Consider the following 18,139-nt stretch of genomic DNA (forward strand, 5'->3'; position numbering starts at 1 on the left):
TGCTGATTTCAAGGGATGGGTCGTGGTTTCCACATTTCCAAATTGTAATTATGTTAAGTAATGAATATCAAATACTATTTTTGTTTGAAATGTTCGTCTCTAATGAACTTACTGTGCTCCCAAACCCGACTGAAGTATCAGAGGAGGTGTTAAAAAAGTTCATTAAGATCATTAATTTGCGAAACAATTCATCACAAGCGTGTTTTGAAAAACTGTCTTGGTCTAAGTGATTAGTGAATTGGAGAAAAAAACTGATGCTTACAACAGTATAGAATAGGGAGACAAAAGACCACCAAACTTAATTAACTTTTCTTTGTTCCTTTCACAATCATTTTCTTGGTCATTTGGTGCTTGAGATAGGACTTGACAAGGACCCAATTAAGAAATTGACCCGCGCAGGGGGTTTCTTTGTGGCTGCAAAATTATTGTCGCCGCTCCTGCAGAATTTTGGCCTGCCCCCGCTGCTGAAAAAGATCCTAGAGGAAACACCGCGGTGGATATTTGTGAAGCATCGGGCAAACTGTAAATCTAAATGTGGTAATATGGCCCTAATTTCAAACAAATTAGTTTGAGCTTCCTCTAAATCCAGGCATGTTGCCTCCTGTCAGGCTGAATTTGTGGAAGACTTTTGGCCATAAAGGAGGATACTTAAGGTATGATGATTTCTTGACAAAGACGCTCCAAAGGAAAATGGCTACTTGGTTTGCTCGTAAATGACAAAACAACAGAAGAAATCATTTTGTGTCTTCTTCTGCTTTGGCTTGGCATCTCCCACAGTTTTGTGTTTTACTTCCCGATAGCTCCCTGAGGGAGAATCAAAAGAGGCGACTGCAGACAGGGAGGATCCCGGCCAAAAAAAGACCGAAGAACACAATGGGTGGTACCAGTGGCCAAAAAGCGAGGGAAGAAATCCAAATCCAAACCCCGTCACACCAGTCCGAACAATAAAAAAAAAATAAAAAAATAAACACTCTCCCGAGACTTCACTTGAGACCGAGACCAGGCTTGTGCTGGATATGGATTACATCGTACAAAAACATGGCAATCCGTGGCTGGATTACAATAGTAAAACATCTCTGGTGTAGTTTAGCTGTTTTCCATCCAATGCAGAGCAGTGGGGACACGATCTTCTGTCGTCTGTCTCTGGCTGGTACAATGCAAGTCACTGAAACTGACAGGTTTCTGGTTTAATCCGGAGACAGGAGGGTCTGGTCGAACGTTGAGCCGCTAAATCAACAGCAGCAGGAATGGCTGTCGCTGCCAAAGTGCTCTTGGGCCAACCGCCCGAAGCCTACCCCTTCTCGTGGCCTCGCTCTCTCCCTCCCGCGAAGTATAAATTGTCCCTCAGGTCACCGGCACTGACACTGTCTCCACAGCCTTGGCGGCGGCCAATATGATACATTCATCTGTCTCCATTAAGTCTATGGCTTTGTCATCAGCCTGTCAGACTCCTCCGTCCATCACACTCATCTGCTCCGGATGTGGTTTGGCCTGGTGTCTGTGTGTTTGTGTGTTCGATTGCGTGTCAAGGAGCAGGGGTGTGGTCTCCTCTATCACTTGTGTGTGTGTGACTTATTCTGTGTGATTTCTCTCCCCCATCACTTCATGCAGCGTGGCACACAGCACAGCGGTACACAGCGTGGAAGTGCAAAGCCTTAAAATGGCAAACACAAAGAGGAAGTAAAAAAAAAAAGGGAAGATAGGGTCTGGTTTTGTTGCAGGACTTAAAAGCCCCCTCACCCACTCTACTAGCATTTAAAATCTGCGTGGGTAATGCAGGCACAGAAACAAACAAACCCGACACCACCCTCCCCATCGCCACCGCTGTTTTTAACACTGCAGAATAAATTAGCTTTTGTGTTCGGCTCCTAAAAATATGACATTTCATATGCCTGTAATAGTTTGTGTGTCTGACTCCCACACACACATATAAGGTACGCGAGCACAGTGTCAAATCAGGCAGGGATGGATGACTAGCTAGCGGTGCCCTGCTGTGAAGGAATGTGTGGTGTGGAAAAGAAAAAAGAAGATTTAAAGAGGTTTACCAGCTGTCTGACCTCCTCCCTTTGACCTGGGCACACCACCCGACGCCCGCCCCCCCCTTGACTCCCATCTCTCCCTGGGCCTCCTGATATCCACTCTCAAGTCATTGGCACACAAAGCGGTGGGGGTACATGGGGCGTTTAAAAGGATGGTGGTGGTGGGTTGTTGGTTAGAGTGAAAGGAAGCCTCAAGGACATGATTGCTGACTTTGTACACACACTGAAGTGAATTTATAGCTGCTCTCAGACACTGAACTCGGGTCACTTCCCAGAACCTTTCCGGAGAGGCCGCAAATGTTGCTTTCGGATGGTTTCCGGAATTTTCCTGCTGTTGTGGAAGCGTCGGACTCAGACGATCTCCTGCTGCGTTATTCACATGTGTACGGCAAACTCCGGAAGCGGGCCGGGCGCAATTTTCAGGACAATTTCCAGAGTTCGGGTCTGAATTCAGCTTATGAGAGAAAAGCATTGAACACACATCTTACAAGCCATGTCCACCACCTCTTCTTATAAGTGTGGGTGTGTGTGAGCAGGTTTTGTGGAGACGCCACTGTTTTATTATCACGGCCTTTCTCCTGGCTGCCGCCCATGTGCCTGCGCCCCCCGTCCACAATGCCCTTCTGTCTGCCACACAAACGCACCCTTTATTCCAGTGGGTGGGAGGGAATTAAGGCAAATGGTTAACACTGGCTCTGTGTTTCAATAATTCACTGTGGAGGAATACATTAATATGGATCATGTCGTAATATCACCCCCCACTGACACCTCCCCCTCCCCTTGTACAGCATCTCCCAACCGCTGGCTAAATGCTCAACAGGTCACATGAGGCGGCTCGAGTGCGCAGCCAAGGGACACAGGACTTTTCTTGCTCATCTGATGGTTATCAAAAAACAGTGAGGGGGATTTTTGTGGGAAATTTCTCAGTGCAGAGCTTCCAAAAACAAATTGTCTGAATATGTGCCCATTTGGTTCAGTCTTGTGTTCTACTTCAATTCAGTGCACAGTTGCTTTGAGAGATATCGGAATTTTAAACACTCTCACATGGCGAGCGACAATGTGATGATGCCACTGGCCATGGTGGCCTGCTTTTTCTGTTGTCTCTGATCAAGACTTGCCATCACCATGAAACTCAATTACCCCACAGACAGATTGGGATTATAATTTGTCTTTTAGTGCCAATTAAAACGTTGACAGAAAAGTTTGAGTCCCCCCTAAAGTTTCTTTGGGTAGTACGGTTGTGTTTTAGTCATTTCTGCTTCTACAAAGTCAGTATTCATCTTGCTACTCCCTTTTTTTTCATCGTTTTATTTCGTGTTCCAAACCACCTTTTTCAGTTGAAAGTCCCGACTCAAAGTGTCACACTTGCTGCCGTCTGTTCTGCGTGTCTTTTTTGAAGTGGCTGTAAAGAACAGTTGTCTTTCCCAGCCTTTAAAGGGTTAGTTGAGTGCTGCTGGTGGGACTGTGATGGGCGGACTGACAGGCCGAAAGACAGAGTGCGGGTCAACCAAGCCATCTGTCTCTGCTCTTTACAATGCTGTGTGATTGACAGGGGTTCAGACACTCCCCTAACCTCCAACCCAAACAGGCTGTAACCACAGCCTGCTGCGCATGGCGTTGCACAACACTAATTGCTATGGCAGCGTGTTTATCTTCTTTCTTGTGCGCTGAACCGTATAATCAGACTCGGTTTAATCACTTTAATCAAGTAAAATGCTGCAATTTATTGTCATTTTGAACATTGATGCAGAGGCATACGTACTCAAATAGTTTATGTAAGCAACTTAATCCCAAGTGGCAGCAGTGGGAATACTGTACCTGTTGTACGTTGTGTTGTATACGATTGTGTCTTGTGGGTGTCTCAGACAGTAATTGTTGGCTTAGTGATGGTGGGAATTTGTCATTTTCGGGTGGAGATGAGCAATTCATCTCCTCTTTTATTCAATAATCAGGTGATGGCACAGAGGTGTTCGAATTTAAAGTGCTCCTTCCCTAATCGCTCATGGAAAAAAGTGAAGTCTCAGAAACCCTGGCTGCTGAAGTGAGGTTTCTAAATACCACTTATAGGCTGCTGATGGGCTTTGGCCCAGTTTCAGAAGCAAAGTACCCAGATTAACTCTATTTTGAATTAATTCCCTGGAAGAAGAAAAAAATTTCGTCAAAAAGATGACCACCCTTGATGAAAAGGTTTTTTTTTTATATATATACGCACTGAGCCAATAGAGTTTGCCCTTTGTGTTTGAGTGCGTGTCCCTGCATCAGTGTGTCTTTGTATGTGAACACACATTTGTATGCCCCCCCCCCCCTTCTCTCTTTTTATCTCAAGATGAACTGGCTTAATCAAAAAGCTGCTAGGACAAAAGGTGCCTTAGATATGAACCTTGGAAAGTAGCTCTGCTTCAGCAGTCCTTGCAGCCTTATATAACCTGAGGCACAGAATCAACCTAATTTATTGCAGATGGGTATTGTTGGCTCTTTTTTGGGGATAAATAAAAATAAATCAATATCGATGTAGGTGGTACTTCATCTCTTACCTTTTCAAGGTTTTAACTGACAAGCACTGAGCTATTAAAACAAGCACTCTTCTTATACTGTATGTTTGTCTCGTAATACAAATGTAGCGTATGTTTATTCCGAGACAAACATACAGTATAAGAAGAGTGTTCATGTTTTTCTGTATGAAAGAAAGGATGATCTAAATTGTAACAGGGCCAGATATAGCTCCAGTTTCACTGAGTTGTGAATCTTGTTCTCATGCCAGTGGTCATTTTGTTGTGTAGGTACCGCAGCTTTTCAAAGGGTATGTATCCCCTTTTGGAAATGAAACCCTTCAGACCACTCATCAAATGTCTCAACACAGTGAGTCCTGCCAACTGCACGGAGGAGTTTTGGAGACGTTTTCTAAGCATCCTGGTCTGCCAGTCTTTCCTTCCTCCGCCTCCTCTTCGATCACTTAGAATAATCTCATTCCCCACCATCCGCGTCCCATTTCCAGAATGAATATGAAGCGTGCTTCCCCAGCTGTCCCGGCCGCCCTTCAAAAACTTCTTCCCCCCCTTCCTGTGGCAGTTTTTTAAAGGGCGTTCGAGCCTCTGGCCAGGCGGTGTGATGCTTGTCTGACTCTTTTGGCAGAGGGCCAAATACTGATGTCACCCATCCAACCCCTCCTTTCCCCCGTTCTACACAACAGTCTTCCTCATGCACACACACACACACACACACACACACACACACACACACACACACACACACACACACACACACACACACACACACACACACACACACAGACCACATCTCCAACCAACTGCCCCTTCATTATCAAGCCCTATCTCACACCCCCCTATTTCCACCTCCCTTCTGTGGCTTCCAACTGTGACCTGCACTGAGTCCTATAATTAAATGCCTCTCTCATATATAATATATAACAGCACCCTCCCCAGACTCTACCCAGCCAAGGTGATGGCCATCACAGACAGTGCCACCTGTAACCTTTGGCCCGTGTGATTGTTGGCAGCCAGCGCGACAGACCAGGAGAGGCAGAAAATAAAAACAAGCGTTCCTCTGTGTGTGCGGTTTGTGTGGATTTTCGTCTGACAACTTGCGGCTTCACAGTATGGCGAGGTTACACAGGAGACAGAAAGTGTGTCACCCCCTCACTGCTAAACAAAATGGCTGTGCAATAAAGTCCGTATTTAGGAGGTCAGCTTGGCGCCCAAGACTCCCAGCTGCCAATCTGCTCGCCCCCGCTGCACGACCCTGGCGCTTGCTGCTGTGCACTCAACCTCAACCGAGGTGGATTTCAGCTAAAAGCCTCACAGCCCTGAGTGTTTTATTGGAAGGACAGTGCAGCCTCATAATGTTCAGAGTAAACCCATTTCCCACCGATCAAACTCAGGGCAACACCTGGAGAAAAACAAAAAGGTTGAAGATTTAGGGGGCTCCAGGCAATTTGGTCTCAAATCTTTTGTAAACATCAATTTCCTTTTGGAATTAGTCAGACAAACAGTCTCGCTTTCTTCTCTCCAGAAAGCCGTGGGCTGTCTTTACATTGATCAGACAAAAATCACAGAACGCCGATGATTGTGAGCTCTCACAATTTCGGCCCATAAACTGCTCTTCTTCGGAGTCAACACTCATTTTACAAGAGAAGTTAACAACTTCTAGATTTTAAAAAAAAGTAGATGCTTCAGGTGATTTTTTTTTTTTTTTTTGAGTTCAATAAGACTCCAAAAAGAAAAAGTTATGGTGCTCCCAGGGGGATAGCAGATGGCTGATACGAGGTGTCTCGGAGGTGTCAAGCACTATTTCTGGGTGTTGGGAACAGTTGAGGGCAAAGACTCATGGGAAACCAATTCCAAGGAGAGATTGCTAAGGCAGGGGATTCTGCAGTCTCTTAATGAGGTCACGGCAGTGCAGATCTCCCTACCCCTGCAAACAGCCTTCACTTTAGGTAAAAATAAAAGGTGCTCATGCATTGCCATAACAGAAAATACATGTAAATGTCACATAGGTGCTCTGGAGTTGGAGGTATAAAACATCCAAATATCAGTCGAGGTTGTGTTCAGGGCAGCACAATGTCCCTGAGTGCACTTGGATCCTCCAACGTCTTGTGAGTGACACATGATAGTGACTCTGATTTATCCACAATTGAAAACATTAGTGTCTCAAACAGCGATTTAAAGATTCTGCATGTCTTAATGGAGTAATTAACCCTCTAATGACAAAGCTAATATGTCTTAAATTTTACTAAACACGTTATCGTTGCTTGAGCTCTCCTGCTTTCCCTGAGGATTCCCCTTCACATAGTGGTTAATGACAGATGAACCTCGTTTCAAATTCCTTTGACACCGATCTCTCAGGATGGAGCGGGCGGCCAGGTGGATACACACAGGAGCATTTACATAATAGTCCTGCAGTTCCATGCAAATTCATGTGATTCCCTACCAAACATCTGCAATGCAAGCATAGTTTAGTATGCATGAGTCGAAGGGAGGGGGAGAAGAGAGGGACAGAGAGAGGAAGTGATGGAGAGCAGGGGAGGAGGTCAGATGGAGAAAAAACGGAAGCAGAGATGGAGGATTTGAAGGACGGCTGGTCTGATCAGGTGGATATATTTAGAAGCCAAACACACCATCCTTTGCACGCACACATACACACACACACACACACACACACACACACACGCACACACACACACACACACACACACACACTCACCTCACTCACCTTCCTCATAATGTCTAACCATTTACTTCACAGTACAGGTTGCCCTTTTTTTCGTTTAATATTTTGCCTTAAGTGGTAGCCAGTGTTCTATTGCAGAAAGCCAAAAAGGTGCAGCTAGGAATAGAGAGAGAGAGAGAGACAGAGAGGCCGAGAGAAAGAGAGGCCGGAGGGAAACCTTACCAATGACACATGGAATCAATACCGTTAGGATTTCAGCATGGTGAAAAACAGATGGTTGCTGTAGACTTCTTTTAAAGCTGAGGATCGGCCGTGTGTTTTTGTGACTGGGTAGGCCTCTGCTTCTCACACACCACATGCACACAGGCACAAAAAAAAATAAATTATACAGACACACTTACATGCGCTCTCACACACTTTACATACCAAATGCACATATTGAAATGCAAAGAAACAGGGCAACGTAAAACCACGTGGACACAAGCAAACTACTACAAATTGAATGTTATATATTTATATGCACACATTGTTTCTGCACGTATAAATACACATCCATGTCTCACATATGTATAAATACATACTGATACACATGTGCACACAAAAACACATGGAAAATGTTGATCACAGAGACAAAATTTCAGAACACAAGCACAAACACTAAAACACACACACACACACACACACACACACACACACACACACACACTGATTCAATAAACTGATCTGGATCTTACATCTTTGTGTTGCTGGTCCTCTATAGGGTATATCAATAAAAAGGCAGTTAACTGATTGAGGTAAAAGCCTGTAACTCCGAGCTGACACATAAAAACTTCATTTAAGATGAAAGACTGCGGAGGGAGAGACAGCAGCTGAAGGCTGAACATAAACAGGAGAGAGCAGAGTTTTAGAGACGGCCATGAGAAGGCAGTATTAGCTGGAAAATAAGTATTTTTCCATTACGGTACAAACGGAGTAACCAGACAATTGATTGCTCCTTTTTCTTCCAAGTCAAAAATGGATGGTGAAGCGCAATTTCATGTCTTACCTGTGGATTTTATGTTTGTACAAAAAACATTTTTAAATGCACATTTTTCCAATCACTGCGTAGGCTATGCGATATTGTGAGACACCTCCTGCTCCGCATTAATCTTTCAGTGAGCTGCTGTTTGTATCAGAGTTGAAGGAACTGGAGCAAGTCTCGCTCGCCTGAAACATGTTCACAGAAAAAAAATGCTTTTCATGGCAAAGCAACCAGACAATGACCCGAATTGTGCGCTTTGGAAAGGTCAGTCAGGACACTGAGGCTCCACAGTACATTTGCTGTAATATATGGCAACCAGTTACGGCTAACATCATGTTTGCTGTTCAATTGTATCAGTCCTTTAACCAAACAAGTAATTTAATAATCGTGCTTTTAGTCATCCACTGCTCTCGGACTCATGTTAATACAAACTGCCCCCCCCCGCCCCGCCCCGCTGTCGAACAACTGTAGTCCAAAAATGTTTTCATTATTAGATTATAATTATTATTAGGCCTATTAGTACTAGTGGTAGTATTACATTGTGTAGTAGTTTAAGATATATATATTTTTTTGCATCCTTATTTTAGGATTGTCCTGTGTATTAGTGTGTTGGAAAATTTGTTGGGAACTAGAAATCTATTCCAGTGACTGTATATGTTTTTTGGGAAGGGCAGTATCCATCCCTGGTGAATCAACAATATCTCTGTAAACAGGGTCCTGGAGCCTGAAAATGAGATGTTGGTGAGACAACCAGTCTAACCAGAAAAAAGGAGAAACCAAACAATGCATGAAAAAAAAAAAGTACTCCCGGGAAACTCCAACTTTTTTGGGTCTACACAAACGGAAAACATTATTCTTTTTGAAGTCATAAGACATCAAACGGTTAGTTTTGATCATCAAACTCAAGCCAAATGGAAGTCCTTTCAACTGGGTGTGAAGTGAGCTTGCTGTTCACCTCATGAAAGGGATTATTAATGTCATCCCTCAGGTCATAAGTGGTTGTTTGTCTGCACCCGGATACAACTTCACATATTAACACTGTGCGCAACAGTGCAAGGTGTATAAGTGAATGGAAATCATTGGGTCCTTTGAAGACACTGGTTTCAGGGCCTCTTATCAAGAAATCCATGCGTATCTTTACATGTATCTTCAATCACTGTGCAGGATCCACGTCTGTCTTTTTCTCAGCGCACTGTGGCGTGTGTGTAGGTGTGCACATGTGCCTACACTATACATCTATTGGCCCTGCTCTCATTTTATGCTTAGGGTGGAAATTCCCTTCTCCCCTTCCCTTCACTGCCTTCCTCTGTCTCAGTAATCAAATCCATTAGTATTAATATTGCATGAGGAAACGAGCTGAATCAAAAGCTTGGCCATGTCAAAAGTGTGAGTCCCTGATAGCCACTGACTGCCACCACTCAGTGGAAATTGTGCCGCCATTTTGGCTGTAATTACTGAAGCCCGGAAACTGTTAATATCCGGAGAGATGTACCGTTTTCACAGGGAGAAGGGCTTCAAAATAAACCTATTGCCCATCAGTGGGAATAAGCTTGACTTTCATGAATAGAATTCGATACTATGCGTTTCTTTAGTACAGCACATTAATGCATAAGTATAGTGCACTTGTGAATTATTGCTTAAAGCTGTTTAACTGTTAAATGTTAAGTATTTCAAAAGATGCTGGAACAAAGAAGGAATTGCATTGTTATTGGGTTATGAGAAACATAGCAAATGCTCAACCACCTGTTGTCATATAACTGATTTTATAATGTTGACCTTCAGCTCTGTTCAGTTGGACACTTTGGTTTGGTTCGATTTTTATTTGTAGTTAGTGCTTTTACTTCCACCATTTTCCATCTTGTGCAATCTTTACAACTACAACACACACGATTACACATCGAAGCCTACAAGACGTGACCGTTAGCAGTTTCCTCTCGATGGCAGCTTACAATGTGGAAGCGGCTGAGGTAGCGGCAGGGAATTTATCAATCAATTGGCCTCTCTGCTAGCAGAGGAAAGACTGTCTTTCCTCTGCCCGTTGCTAGAGGGGACGTGATGAATGCTTTTAGCAAGGGTTGACAGGTTTTCCCATGGAGGTGCTAACAGCAGGAGAAACATGCTGGGCTTCCCATGTCATGCCTTGCTTTTTTAACGAAGACTACTTCAGCAACGCGTTGGCATTCCCTTTTTACTCCGGTGAGCTGTCACAACTCACCTGAGACTAATAAATACTGCATTACGTGTAGGCGTACATGAATGCATCTCTCCATCCTAACTTTCCTATTCTCTGCCTCATACCTACAGTTTAGAACGAAAAAAAGCAGCATTGAGCCGCGTCGAAGGTGTCCCTGGTTAAACTGGAGCCCGCACGTGGCCTTAGGTGATGTTTGGCGAAGCCATTCAACAACAAGAGCTGTTGCAATTGTGTTGTGAAGTTTGTATAGTAACGAGAGGTGGAGATAGAATGCCATGCCCTAAGGGGAGAGCCATAAATCAAAACCTCGACATCTTGTGAGCATAGATAGAGTCATTCCCCACAGGCATTGGCAAGATTCCCCCTACCTACAACGGTGTTTACAGTCGGAACAATGGGGGCATCGTTCTTAAGTCCCCTAGACAATTTGATACCGCACTATTCTGTCTCTTCATGTTTCTGTGGTTCTCTCACTTCTTCACTAATGGCATCACCTGCCCTGCAGGCCAAGAAAAAGAAGAAGAAGAAAAAAAAAACTAGCAAGGGCACATATTGGTCACGTGCACATAGTATTGTGTTGAAAGATGAACAGAGCCTTTGTAAGACACCCACTCTTTCCTGGTATATGGTGTCGCCACAAAAGACTCACTGTTGAGCCCTTCCTTTGTGTCTTTTGTGTGGGGCGCGTGTCACATGCTCTCCCTTTGTTTGTTTGAAATACATGTCTAGTTTAGAGCAACCAGTAGCCCTGCACAGTTCTGTGTGCGTATGTGTCACTTCTGGGTTTTTACCGAATGCATTCGCGGTTTTATTTCGAGCAGCCCCGCTGCTGTACGTGTCCGTCTGTTCCGTTCGGCCAGTTGAAGAGACAGGAGCTGCGATGGGTGGGGCGCTTGTATATGCCTGCCGTCTGAGGTGCCTGGTTACACTGCAATTAGCCGTGGTTTTTCTGCCTCTCGCGAGGCCACAGTCACAAATGTACCCCTTTGCAAAACCGCGGCGCATATTACGCTTTCAACTGGTCTGTCAATTTAGCAGCTTGACATGCGCTACTCAATCACAAACTCTTTTGAGTAAGCTGAATTTACTTCATTTCGTTTCATGGAATTAGAGGCGAGTAAGCTGTTTTAGATCAAAGCAGTGGGTTCGTCAATGTTTTCCCCAGTTCTATCCCTGATGAAATAGGGTTAAGATAACCGACAACAGGATGTAATGAAAAAGGTTTTATAGGTAATTATGTAATTGAGGTAGTTTCATGTGTAAGTGTTGGCCAGATCTACCCGTTCCACTGGCGTAGTCGACCTCTAAAGTTGTCTGCGGCTTTGTCTCGGCCTACATGCTTCTGATCCTGATTGCATCTGAATGATAGTGATTCTAGCTGTCTGTCAGTTTCACTACTTCTGAGGTAGATTCAGTTCACATTACAGCCACTGACAGTCTTGTCAAAAGCAACTTGCAGTGCGTTTGCTTTAGTCGAGGATATTATGAAGTATTCAGGGACCGTTTGAAAGTGGCTGTTTCAGGGATCAAAACCTCAAGCCGTACTGGCAGAATATTATCTTTCACCTCTAGGTTACCAGAAAAAAGAGGAGACGCTTTAGGGCATCCGCAATAAACTGCACACTGTCTGCACAGTTTGTACTTCTGTACTCTGTTAACCACCCAGTGCGCAGGTAATTAATCTCACTTCTAGAGAGTCACCCTCACCCCTCATGTAGGCTCAGCTGAGTATAGAGATATTTAGTATCTTGCACAAGGACACTAAGGCAGAGTCGATGACACCGGGGCGTTGAACCCGGGTTGTGCGATCTGGTTCCTCAGAGCGGACGGTTGTGTGTCCTTTGGCAAGACCCCTCACCTTTCGAAGCTCACCTAAAGGTTACCTGCTCACTCATTCTGCCCTAGGTCCTCCGAATATGGGGGCCAGCTGAATTTCATACATTAGGGGGGGAAAAAGGAAATCAATTTATTACATCAGTGTCATGGATCTCTCTTTCTCTCAGTTCTCATCATTCTATTTTTAATTAATGAGTATGTATAACCACTTGGTAATGACTCGGTGTGTGTGTGTGTGTGTGTGTGTGTGTGTGTGTGTGTGTGTGTGTGTGTGTGTGTGTGTGTGTGTGTGTGTGTGTGTGTGTGTGTGTGTGTGTGTGTGTGTGTGTGTGTGTGTGTGTGTGTGTGTGTGTGTGGGTGGGAGGTGTACCAAGTCCTCCTTCGTAGCTAGGGGGATTAATGACAATTTGACTAAAACAAAGACACGAGAATTGAATATCGTTGGGTGCTTGTGTGTAATTACAAGGCAATGAGATAAGCAAATAAACGAGAAGATCGGGCGAATAAAAGAAAGAAAGAAAACAGTGACTCCCCTGCTAATTAAGGGATGTGAGAAGATGCTGGTTGAGGGATGGAGAGGTTACAGGGTCTGGCTATGTGACACTTGCTTCGAGTAGTGTCACCGACACCATATTACCTTCCGTCCATTTATGTGTCAGCGGCGATGAGGTGATGTGAAAAACACAGCAGAGTGGCCTGTAGTCTGTGTTTTTATCAAAACTCTTGTCCTCCCTTTCCACTCCCCAGGGGCTCCGGCTAAGAGCATCCAGTCCAATGGTCAGATGCAAAATAGTTTGTATAGTTAGGCATCCTTTTGTTCCACCACTTTCTCTCATCTAGAACTTTTGTCACAATCAAGCTGATATGTTTAACATTACAGAATGTAAACGGTAACTTTTATTGTACGGGGTGTTGTGATGCCTGTCATTGGTAGAGACTTATTCTTATAATTAAAAACATTGCACTGAACCTGGCTGGCAAGGCAACCAGGCCCCCCTTCTGTCATCGTGGGCAACGTGAAATCGCGGGCAAAAATTTGGATGAGCTAGTAGCCCCGTAGCGAGGAATCAGAGGAATTTCTGAGAGCGTTAGTGTTATGTGTTTCACATGGCTACAGGAAGATACTCTTGGATCTTCCTTCGGCTGGGACACGGTGCTGCCCGTGTTTTATGAGTCCGTGGTGGCCAGTGTCATGTTGAGTGTGCCCGACACCAACACACTCGACAAATTGATTCGGAGTGCCGGCTCACTCCTGCGAGGCGGCTCCTCTCCCCGTAGTATGATAGAAGACGATGTTATCAAAACCCTCTCCGTGGTCAACACCTCCCACCCTCTCTACAGTGTTCTGGTCAGCCAGAGAAACATGTTCAGCCGCAGACTAAGTGCAGAACGCCACGAGTCCTCACTATCAATGACCATCCGGAAAAAAATGAAAATGTTGCTCTCAAAGTGTGTATCATTGCCTTTGCATGGGGGTTGACGACAACAAATAATAATGTTTCCTTCCTTCTGTCTTTTCGTAGAGTGCCAAGCCATCCTGTGTGAAGACCCCGCTGTCCCCTGCGCAGTCGGGGCCTCGGCTCTCCAGGCCAGGTCAAGGATCAGTCCCACCCCGCCCTGCCCCCATCCTTCTCCTACTGGAGCCAAGATGGCCACCAAGGATGCCCCTCGCCTCTCCCTGCCACTCCTGCTGCCTGTCACCACTCTGCTGCTATCACTGCTGCTCACCAGCGCCCTTGCCTTATGTAAGTATCCAGCCATTCGTCAACTGATGACTGATGACTGATGACTTTCAGCGTCCCTACGCGGTGCCCCTTTAAGGAGCCATCATTCATATCCGATACACTGGTTGGAAACAGGGAATTATGCAGGTATATGGAGTAAGGAAGCGTAAAGAAGGAGAAAAGTTAGAATGGCACCACAATGTTGAGAGCTAGTTCTTTACTAAAAAAGGCATTCATCTCCTGTTCCCAAAACCCCTTGAGCACGTAGGCCCTCACTGAAACTGCTCCAGGAGACCAGGACATGTAGCTGCTGATAGACATGTCGGTTATTTTTCAGCCCCACAGTGATATTTTCAAATGAGGGCTATCTCAAAATGTTTACCGTTCATCCACGATGTTTGTCTGCATAAATCCTACTCAATTACTTCCCGTGTTAGCAACAGAGGGCCGTCGGTATGGTCTCTTATCCCACCCTGTCAACTCCTGCTTAGGATTTGTTCTGCACCATTTCCCCGTTAAGATGGGCTTAGAGCAGCATTAGGGAGACAAAACAAAGAGGAGGCTCTGCAGAGAAATGGAACAAGAGTGATGGCGAGGTGGGGAGGCTTCCCCTTGGGTCTCATTGTTTGGTAATCGCGAGTGTGTGTGTGTGTGTCGCAGGATTATACACTGTATGTGTGACGTGGTGAATGTGCATGAGCAATGTAAAACGTTGTGAACAGTGTGTCAGTTTCAAGTTTGCTCGTTTGTTTGCGTGTCTGTCCTGCACACACATTCTTTTTTGGAAAAGCAGGGATGTGACCATGTGTCATTCCGATCGGATCTAATCTTGTCTTCCCCACCATCTTCTTTGTCTCTCCCAGTACAAAAATAAAAAATCGTCGTGGACAGAAATAATTGTTCAACTACCTCTAGTTTCTTCAGACTGCATTCAAATCACAAAGCATTTTGGTTCCAGAGAGCTTTTCACTGGAGGAGCAGTGTTATCTGTACAACTGTGTGTGCATGTAAATTAGCAGAACACAAGGAGATATCAGCTACAGTCAGTTGAAACAAACTGCAAACTAGATTATGTCTTCAAGTAATAAAGTGAGGAAGATCTAATCAAGAACACAGAATGAACATTTCGAGCCAGAGAAGAGCAATATGTCTTAAAATTGGGACTCGTCAACAGATTCAGCCTATCATGCATACTGTTCCGCAGTGCATGTGTCACAATTGAAATTCTTTGGCCAAGTTAAGACGCGCCTTGTTTTTCGCTCTTTCTCACTTAATGTGCAAGATAAATTGCATTTTTTCACTTCGTTCCCCTCTATTTTTTCTCCCCCCTCCTCTCAGTTTCTTCCACTCTTAGAGTGTATCCTCAGTGGTCCAGGATAATGTGAAGAGGACTTGGTTTTTTACTCACGTTGCCACATGCGCTGTCTACTTTGGATTGCGCGGCGGTTCGAGTGTCTGGAAGCATAATTTGAGCGTCTCTCTGCTCAGCTGACTGAAAACATCTGAAATTGCACTCAGACATGTCAAGCGGATGTCTCCGTTCTCCTCCTTTTTTGGGGGGGGCTCTTTCGCTCATTTAGACAGTGAGAGAAAAGCAAAGGTGCAGAAGTTCCTCCTCCGAACATTCCAAGATGGTTGATTACGACAGTTGCATGATCTCACCTCCGCTGACTCACCCACCATGTTAAGTTTTTCTCCTGCAATTGATTTTGTTCACCGCCTCTGTTTGCTCACCCCGGTTTGAATGACATTCAACGGAGTCTGTTTTTTATCTTTGATGGAGATTAGCTTTCCTTCTCTCTCAATGCACTAACAGCAGGGCTCTCTCCCCATCTGTCAGTATCTACTATTCTTTGTCTGCTCTGCCTGTGGATATGAACGTTGTTTTTGTCAAGCTCCCTCTCCCGTCACCTTCTTATTGTGTCTTGCTCATATGCTCAAAAAAATAAATAATACAAAAAAAAAAATATATATATATATTTGAGGTTTATTTCATGTTCACAGTCACACTCTCTTTCTTGGTCTTGTCTCTTTTTGGGGTCACACAGCGGCGCCCCGCCATTATGTCTGGAAGTAAATGCACACGCTCACAGACTACCTGCTGGCTGTGTCTCTGATTGTCTTCCACGCACACACACACACACACCCACACACACACACACACACACACGCACGCACGCACGCACGCACGCACGCACGCACGCACACACACACACACGCACGCACACACACACGCGCGCGCGCCACACAGAGCCCAGTTTGAGGTCCAATTATATCCACTCCCACCTGGTGGACTAAGAGGATAGAAGGGGTAGGGGGGCAAAGACACCAACCCCCACCTTGTATCAACTCCCCCTCTCTCTCTCTCTCTCTCTCTCTCTCTCTCTCTCTTGCATACACCCACACACAGTATATGCCACGTTTTTTTTGTGTTTTTTTTGTTGCTGAAATGCCCAGCTGAAAGCATGATGTCATCCCTACCACTCACACCCCACCCTCTCTCTCTTTCTCGCTCTGCCCTTCATCCCTATCCTCTCTCACTCATAAATCACTGTGAGAAGGAGGCGTTTTTAATCAAAAGAGAAAGAAAGATGGCTCAATAAATCGCGCCAGCCCCAACCTCAATAATGCTCGGCTCCCTGTTTGTGTTTGTCTGTATTTGTCTGCATGTTTGCATAAACACACACACACACACGCACACATACACACACACACACGCACACAGGCTGAATTTTACTGAGCTGAGCTCACCTGAGCTTTGTCATAAATTGCTATAGCATATCGAGTGAGTTACAGGTCTATAATAGGAGTGGTGGCCCAGAAAAAATTAATAAATAGATGGCAGTGTTTGTGCTGTGCTTTCTTTTTGATGTTGTTTCTGTCAATACTGGTTGAAAGAACCGTATCAAACAGCAGCATTTAAATGGTGAGTTTCTGACAGTGAATGTTGAAACATTGGGAGATTACGGAAGGCATTTGATATATGGATACCATTTTGTTAATATTATTATTATTAATATTTTTTTCTTTCATTGGGCTTAAGTTCATATTTTTGTCACTGAAGAATATTGAGATTGAGCGACATGATTTTGCAATAATATATTTGGGTTTGTGTTTCCGGATGAGGGGATACGGCGTCATATATCAGCATTATTTCAGGCCCTTGACCTCCTCCCTTTTCGCTCCTGCTTTCTTTGAGCCTTCCAAAGTCCTCAACAGTAGCATTCTTGGCAAAGCCCTCTTAATAGTAATTGGCCAGAACTCACAGTGATGGGGTGAGAGAGTTCAATAATTCATATTCCTTTGAAGCTGCCAATTGGAAGAAGAAAAAAATGAACCCCCTCAGTGGAGCTGTTATTTTTTTGTTCTTGTTCCCTGGATCGCTGTCTCTCCTCCCGCCTCGCCTCCGTTGCTCCCCGTCTTTCCTTCTCCCTCACTCACTCACTCCTCATCTTTTCAAATGATGTTTAAGCCAACACTGTCAAGTGCGTTCTCTCAAATATCATGTACACCCTGCTGTTGCATGCGTAGGCCCATGCTTTACTCTGCGTACTGTTTTTCTCCTTAAAATGAGAAAGAAGCAAGTTGATTTTCTAAGGCATGAATCCATGCCTCAAGTTTCCTGTTGGCACTGTTTACTTTATTAACATTGTTAAAGTCGACACTTTGACACAGTGGTACAACAAGTATCTGGATGCTTTACTTTATAAAAGGTACCAGTACATAATTACATATAAAAGTACATAATTGTAACAGCAAAATTAAGTTAAAATATTGATGTGATACTGGTTTGGACCCCAGATAAGTCTGTTGTCAGTTGTTGCACTAACTATGTCTAATCTTTGATATTTGTCGAGATAATGGACCAGTTGAACATTTATTGAAAACAAATCATATGAGAAGTTGAAAGGGGTGGAATCACTGTTTGGTGGTGCTGTCAGACGTCAGAAGCCAACAAGGTTGGAAAGCCATTGGTTTAATCTTTAAGAATGTGTTGTATTACCTTGTTATATTATCCATTGTGTTAAATCACAAAGTTAACTATTAAAGCTGTCAAATAAATTGAATGCAGTAGTAATGCAGGAACTACAGGAATGTAGTGGATTGGAAGTATATAAAAATGGAAATACTCCATACA

The 18,139-nt window shown here is 44.4% G+C and overlaps 1 protein-coding gene across 14 annotated transcripts in view; it reads left to right on the top strand.

Moving 5' to 3' along the window:
• ptprsa (protein tyrosine phosphatase receptor type Sa) overlaps window positions 1–18,139 on the top strand; it is a 217,612-nt gene that overhangs the window by 79,389 nt on the left and 120,084 nt on the right. For all 14 annotated transcript variants that reach the window (XM_035647166.2, XM_035647165.2, XM_035647171.2 and 11 more), the window contains one exon: window positions 13,801–14,022. In XM_035647166.2, the coding sequence (XP_035503059.1) occupies window positions 13,926–14,022 (97 nt within the window). In that variant the 5' untranslated portion in view covers window positions 13,801–13,925. The remainder of the gene's footprint in view (window positions 1–13,800; window positions 14,023–18,139) is intronic.

Source organism: Scophthalmus maximus, chromosome 13 (assembly GCF_022379125.1).
Source record: "Scophthalmus maximus strain ysfricsl-2021 chromosome 13, ASM2237912v1, whole genome shotgun sequence".
Taxonomy (NCBI): domain Eukaryota; kingdom Metazoa; phylum Chordata; class Actinopteri; order Pleuronectiformes; family Scophthalmidae; genus Scophthalmus; species Scophthalmus maximus.